The sequence below is a fragment of the Nomascus leucogenys genome, chromosome 14 (assembly GCF_006542625.1).
Source record: "Nomascus leucogenys isolate Asia chromosome 14, Asia_NLE_v1, whole genome shotgun sequence".
Classification (NCBI taxonomy): domain Eukaryota; kingdom Metazoa; phylum Chordata; class Mammalia; order Primates; family Hylobatidae; genus Nomascus; species Nomascus leucogenys.
The window spans coordinates 25,278,744-25,284,743 of NC_044394.1; the positions used below are offsets into that span (position 1 = coordinate 25,278,744).

A 6,000-nucleotide genomic window follows, 5' to 3' on the forward strand; every position below is an offset into this window, starting at 1 on the left:
TGAGCCGAGATCGTGCCATTGCACTCCAGCCTAGGCAACAAGAGCGAGGCTCTGTCTCAAAAAAACAAAAAACAAAAATTAGGCCGGGCGCGGTGGCTCACGCCTGTAATCCCAGCACTTTGGGAGGCCGAAGCGGACGGATCACGAGGTCAGGAGATCGAGACCATCCTGGCTAACATGGTGAAACCCCGTCTCTACTAAAAAAATACAAAAAATTAGCCGGGCACGGTGGTGGGCGCCTGTAGTCCCAGCTACTCGGGAGGCTGAGGCAGGAAAATGGCGTGAACCCGGGAGGCGGAGCTTGCAGTGAGCCAAGATAGCACCACTGCACTCCAGCCTGGGCAAAAGAGCGAGATTCTGTCTCAAAAAAAAAAAAAAAAAAAATTAGCTCAGCATGGTAGTGCACACCTGTAGTCCCAGCTACCCGGGAGGCCAAGGTGGGAGAACATCTTGAGCCCGGAAGGTTGAGGCTGCGGTGAGCTGTGTGTTCATGGCACTGCACTCTAGCCTAGGCGACAGAACAATACCATGTCTAAAAAAAAAAAAAAAAAGGCAGCGGCAGTGGTAAATGTTACAACAAGAGTGTTTTAAATAACTAATGGGGCCAGGTGTGGTGGGTCACATCTATAATTTCAGCACTTTGGGAGGCTGTGGCAGGAGGATTGCTTGAGCCTCAGGAGTTCAAGACCAGCCTGGGCAACATAGTGAGATCCTGTCTCCACAAAAATAAAAATTAAAAAAGTTAGCCCGACATGATGGCACACACCTACGTTCTTAGCTACCTGGGAGGCTGAGGTGGCAGAGTTAATTGAGTCCAGGAGGTTGAGGCTGCAGTGAGCTGTGATTGTGCCACTGCACTCCAACTTGGGCAGTAGAGTGAGGCCTTTTCTCAAAAAAGGAGAAGAAAAGTAATATTTAAATCATTTATTGATGATAATTTAACACTTTCATTAGGAATAGTGCTGAGCCTGCTGCTGTAATTGTGGAGAAGCCACTGAGTGTACCACCAGCCCAAGGACTTTCCATTCCAGTCATTGGCGCAAGTAGGTATCTAAACTTGTATATATTAATAATTCTATTTACAAAAAATTAGCTAGGCATGGTGGCACACGCCTGTAGTCCTAGCTACTTGGGAGGCTAAGGTGGGAGGGTCACCTGAGCCTGGGAAGTCAAGGCTGCAGTGAGCTGTGATCAAGCCACTGCACTGCAGCCTGGGTGATGGGAATGAGAAACCCTGTCTCAAGGAAAAAAAAAATTACATAAATGTTTAATTATTAAAATCCTTTTTTTCCTTTTCAGAAGTTGACTCTACAGTAAAAGCTGTATCACCCCCCGCTGTGTGTACCATTCCTACCGTAGTAGGACGAAATGTCATTCCTAGAATCCCAACACCTCACAACCCTGCCCAGGGACAACCGCATCTGAATGGAATGTCAAATATAACTAAGACTGTTACACCCAAGAGATCCCATTCCCCATCCATAGATGGGACTCCTAAGAGATTGAAAGACGTAGAAAAGGTAAAGTTACAACTTTAGTGGTGATTCAGTAGTTGATATTTTTTATAGTTAATACTAAAGAAACAATTTTCCATAGCTGTTGGGTGTTCTGTTAGGAGTTGGCTGAAAAGAATATTTACAATATTAATTGCTCATCCTAAGTTGAAATTACTAATGTGTCTGAAAATTTGAATGATTGGTCTCAGTTTCTCCTTGACTTACAGAAGTCATTACTGATAACAAAATCTCATTTCTTGTGTGTTGATATGCCCTGCCTCCAGTAGGTGGTGGTAAAACTATATTTGTTAGAATCTGAATTTATTTAACCAAAAAGATCACCCAAACTGTAGAAATTAATGGTGGCAGTTGAATTTAATCTAATTTAAATTATCTTCTCTTACCAATCCATGTTTATAGTAATTTTTATAATAGCGTAACCAATAACTAGTCTTCCAGTTTATATAGATTTATATGGTTTTTTGCAGGTACATAATAGCAATCTATTTCAATGTTTATATTTTAGTTTATTCGACTTGAATCAACATTTAAGGACCCCCGCACTGCTGAAGAAAGAAAAAGAAAATCAGTGGTAAATATATTAATAGTGTGCTTCAGAATATTTATTGTAAAGCGCCATGTATCAGGAAAAGTGCCATATTAGAAAGTAGGTCAGATTAGATCTATTTTCAGGTTTTAGTTAGGTTTTATTTTAAGTAGAAATAAGTGTTTGCATATAGGAAAGTTAGTTTTCACTTGTGTTGATTCTTCTGTTTTTAGGATGCCATTGGAGGAGAATCTATGCCTATTCCAACTATTGATACATCACGCAAAAAGGTAACAAGATAGTCTTGTTCATAGGTACAGTACATAGGTAAAAACTCATAGGTAATCTACAAGTACAAAAGGCTTATTAAGAGCCTAGCACTGGGAAAAAGTAAGATTTTGTCCCTGTCCCTAAGGACTAGCAGTGTAGTTGGGGTTGGAGATAGCAAGTATATAGTTCTGAATGTATGTACCTCAAAAGTCTAAAAAAGAGGCAGTAGTTTAAGACAACTTTATTATCTATTTAGATTATGTTCACCCTTTGTTTTTTATCTTTAAAGAAGCAGTTGGATGGTCAGCACATTAATTTCTTACCAAGCACCTGGAGGTTTATCTCTGTTGTGTACTATTGCTTACTGCCAAAACATAGGTTTGGTAATTAGGAACCATATGTATTAATATTTTAGAGGAACCAAATGTAGTGGTATATATAGTAAGTACCTTTAAAACATGAGCTAAACGCCCCTAAATTGTAATTTAAATGTTTATTATTTGAAGAATTACTTTTGTAACTAATAATATGTAGTATTAAGTGTGGTATGCTAAAAAGCAAGTACTCAAAAACCAGCCTTGTATAAATAGAGAAAGCCCTTCTCCGAGAGTTTATAATGAACAGAATGGCTTATTTATAATAATGATAAATATAAATATATAATGATAATTATAAATTATAAATAATAATTTATTATAAAACAGAATGGCCATTAAATAGTAAAGTGCTTTTCATCATCATCTGTTACCTTGCCAGGTTCTCCAGGATGTAGTAGCTATTCTAAAGCAAAACAGTATACTCATAGGCTATTAGTTCTAGATTTTGAGCCTTTAACATAAGATTAAGTTACAAAAAAATGAATATATAATTATGTGTGATGGTGGAAGAAAAAATATTGAGATGGACATTGAAGTACAAAAAAGTGAAATGACATATCTGGATTTTTTAATATATCAAGTCTAAAGGGAAAGTGGGTACACCAAACAATTGCAGCAAAATTATAATAATGTCTGAAACTTCATTTTGGCATTTAAGTCCTTATTGTCCTGTTCTCTACTTCCTTGTATATCTGAAATTGTTCATAATTGTTTTAATGCATATGGATATGATACAGATATTGGCTTAGCCAAGGTAAAACAAGAGGAGAATTAAGCAGTCATCTCTTGACAAGAAACTATCACCATTACACAAGTCTAGATTTTGCCTTCCTTTTTTTTTTTTTTTTTTGACATGGAGGCTCGCTCTGTTGCCCAGGTTGGAGTGCAGTGGCGCGATCTTTTTGTATTTGTAGTGGCTAATTTTTGTATTTGTAGTGGAAAAGGGTTTCACCATATTGGCCAGGCTGCTCTTGAACTCCTGACCTCAAGTGATTCGCCTGCCTTGGCCTCCCACAGTTCTGGGATTACAGGCGTGAACCACCATGCCCGGCCCTAGATTTTGCCTTCTTTATGTAATAATCTTTAATGTCCTCAGAATCCCTGAAACTGATGTCCCTGAATTTCATAACCATCAAAGTTATCTAGCCTAAGTACAAAGTTGTTTTCCTGAGAACGTAAGTATCTCACAGATTGAGTCAGTGTTCTTCTTCATGAATGTATTACAGAAACAAATCGAGGGACATAACTCTCAGATATTCAGTTTTTCTCTACTACACACATTCATTTTTCACTTCACACCCCAAGAGCTTCCTGTTTAGTCACCATGCACTTCCTTTTTTTTTTCTTTGCTTGACCTTAAGGACTGTGTTCTTTATGCATTTCTCGATCCAGGCATGGCAGTTCCTCTTCCTGTACATATTCACACTCCTGCCACTTCTACCCTTTCTCTTATCCCTCTGCTTTTCACCTCTGACTGTAAAAAGAAGTAGTTCCGAAAGCAAGAGTTCCCTGTGAACACTGGAAGAAAATATTCATTGCATACTTGAGTGTTTAGGAGCTGGAGGGTTTGGGAGAAAAACTCCCCAAGTTTTGTGACTGACTTTCTAGCTGGGCCTTTATAATATATATGATGTGCTTTTCCTTTTTTGTTTCTTCTTTCTTTCTAATAGAGACTACCCAGTAAAGAACTACCAGATTCATCATCTCCAGTTCCAGCAAATAACATCCGTGTCATCAAAAATTCCATTCGACTGACCCTTAATCGGTAAAAGCAGTGCCTCCTCACTTAAGTGAACAAGCAATCATTTAGTGGCATAGATGCAGCCACTTGTTTTTAAATAGAAGTGGCTGTCATACGTGAAATAAGGTGAAGGTTACAGCCTTCAGCCTAATAACCTTGAAGTGGTTTTTGAACTGTCAAACTTTGACCTGCAGATGCTGTAGCATTCTCACTGATTGCTACATACACTTCTCTGAGGATCACCTGCTGTCAAATTGCCATCTACAGTATTACAGCTTTGCATTTGGGGGTTTTACTGCCTTAACTTTCAATGCTTGTTATGGGAACCAGTTCTTAGCCACTTGGACACTGATAACAAGTCCTGAACTCCTTTTTTTGTTTTTTGTTTTTTGTTTTTTTTGTCTTATGTTGTAATCATTGTATAGAGCTAAAAAAAATTGAAAACAAAAAAATTGCCTTGTATTTTCCAAATGTTAATACATTTACTTTAGCATTGAAGCCACTTTGTGAAACCTGAGATAAATGAATGTGAGGTATCTTTTCTGCTTTCCTCATTTGTGTAGATGTACTGTCTGTTCTGTTGATTTAAATTATTTTTTTCCAGATTGGCACATGAAATATTTAAACTTTTTTGTGTGCCTTTCTGTCCAAATGTTGCATAGTTACCAGGGAAGATTAGTCCAGTGATTACATAAGAGTTGGGCACCATAAATTCTCTATATTTTGCCTCCCATGGAGGCCTTTGAAATGCATCTTTATTAAAAATCAAAATATAACCAGGATACTGAAAGTCAGTATATGAATGGTAAAATTGTTACATATCCTATTTCATGCCATTCTTGTTAGTTGACTGGTATTTTTTACTGAGGAGCAACTCATTCCAGCTTCAACAATAAGATAACCTTTAAGTATGACAAACTTGTATTTTTGAGGTGTAAAATTAACTTGGCATGATAGTTCCTGACCATTATTTGCCCCACAACTTCAAATAGTTTCTTCACGGACTAGGCATGCAGAAATAAGCAGTGGATTTTATTGAAACCTAAAGGCATTTTGAATGACATTGTTACCAACCATTAATTGGCTCAGGACCTTTGTAATTTTTATTTAACTATATGAGTTGTCTTTTTTTACGCTGCTTTTTTCAATGCATTTCTTAATATTTTTTAAGTTTCATGAATGCATGCTCAGTTTATTAAAATCCATAACCATGTAATTCTTGTAATATGTTGATTCAGTGTTTTGTAAATGAAGTCGTATGTATTTTCAGAGTATTTTTGTATGTACTGTAAGATACCATCTTTTCAAAGAGAAACGTTTAAAACCTTTATTGTCTCTCCTTAGTCTAATTTTTTAAATATGGATTATGCTTGAATTACTATATTTAAAATGAAAATTTATAGATTACACAGCCAGGAATGCTAGTATCTACCACCTTCTTTAGGTTTCACTTAGCATTTAGTAGGTCCAGTAGGAAAAACCCAAAATGGTACATTGAGTAGTGTGGGGAAGATACCTCGTGTATTACAGGACTCACGGGATGCCATCTAGCAAGTGGAGAAATAGCAG

The 6,000-nt window shown here is 37.3% G+C and overlaps 1 protein-coding gene across 4 annotated transcripts in view; it reads left to right on the top strand.

The window, feature by feature from the left end:
- The window catches only part of PAPOLG (poly(A) polymerase gamma), a 41,112-nt gene extending 35,351 nt beyond the window's left edge, over window positions 1-5,761 (top strand). For all 4 annotated transcript variants that reach the window (XM_030827585.1, XM_030827586.1, XM_030827584.1 and 1 more), the window contains 5 exons: window positions 955-1,043; window positions 1,300-1,520; window positions 2,023-2,088; window positions 2,277-2,333; window positions 4,361-5,761. In XM_030827585.1, coding sequence (XP_030683445.1) covers window positions 955-1,043; window positions 1,300-1,520; window positions 2,023-2,088; window positions 2,277-2,333; window positions 4,361-4,459 — 532 coding nt within the window. In that variant the 3' untranslated portion in view covers window positions 4,460-5,761. The remainder of the gene's footprint in view (window positions 1-954; window positions 1,044-1,299; window positions 1,521-2,022; window positions 2,089-2,276; window positions 2,334-4,360) is intronic.
- Window positions 5,762-6,000: the final 239 nt, after the last annotated feature.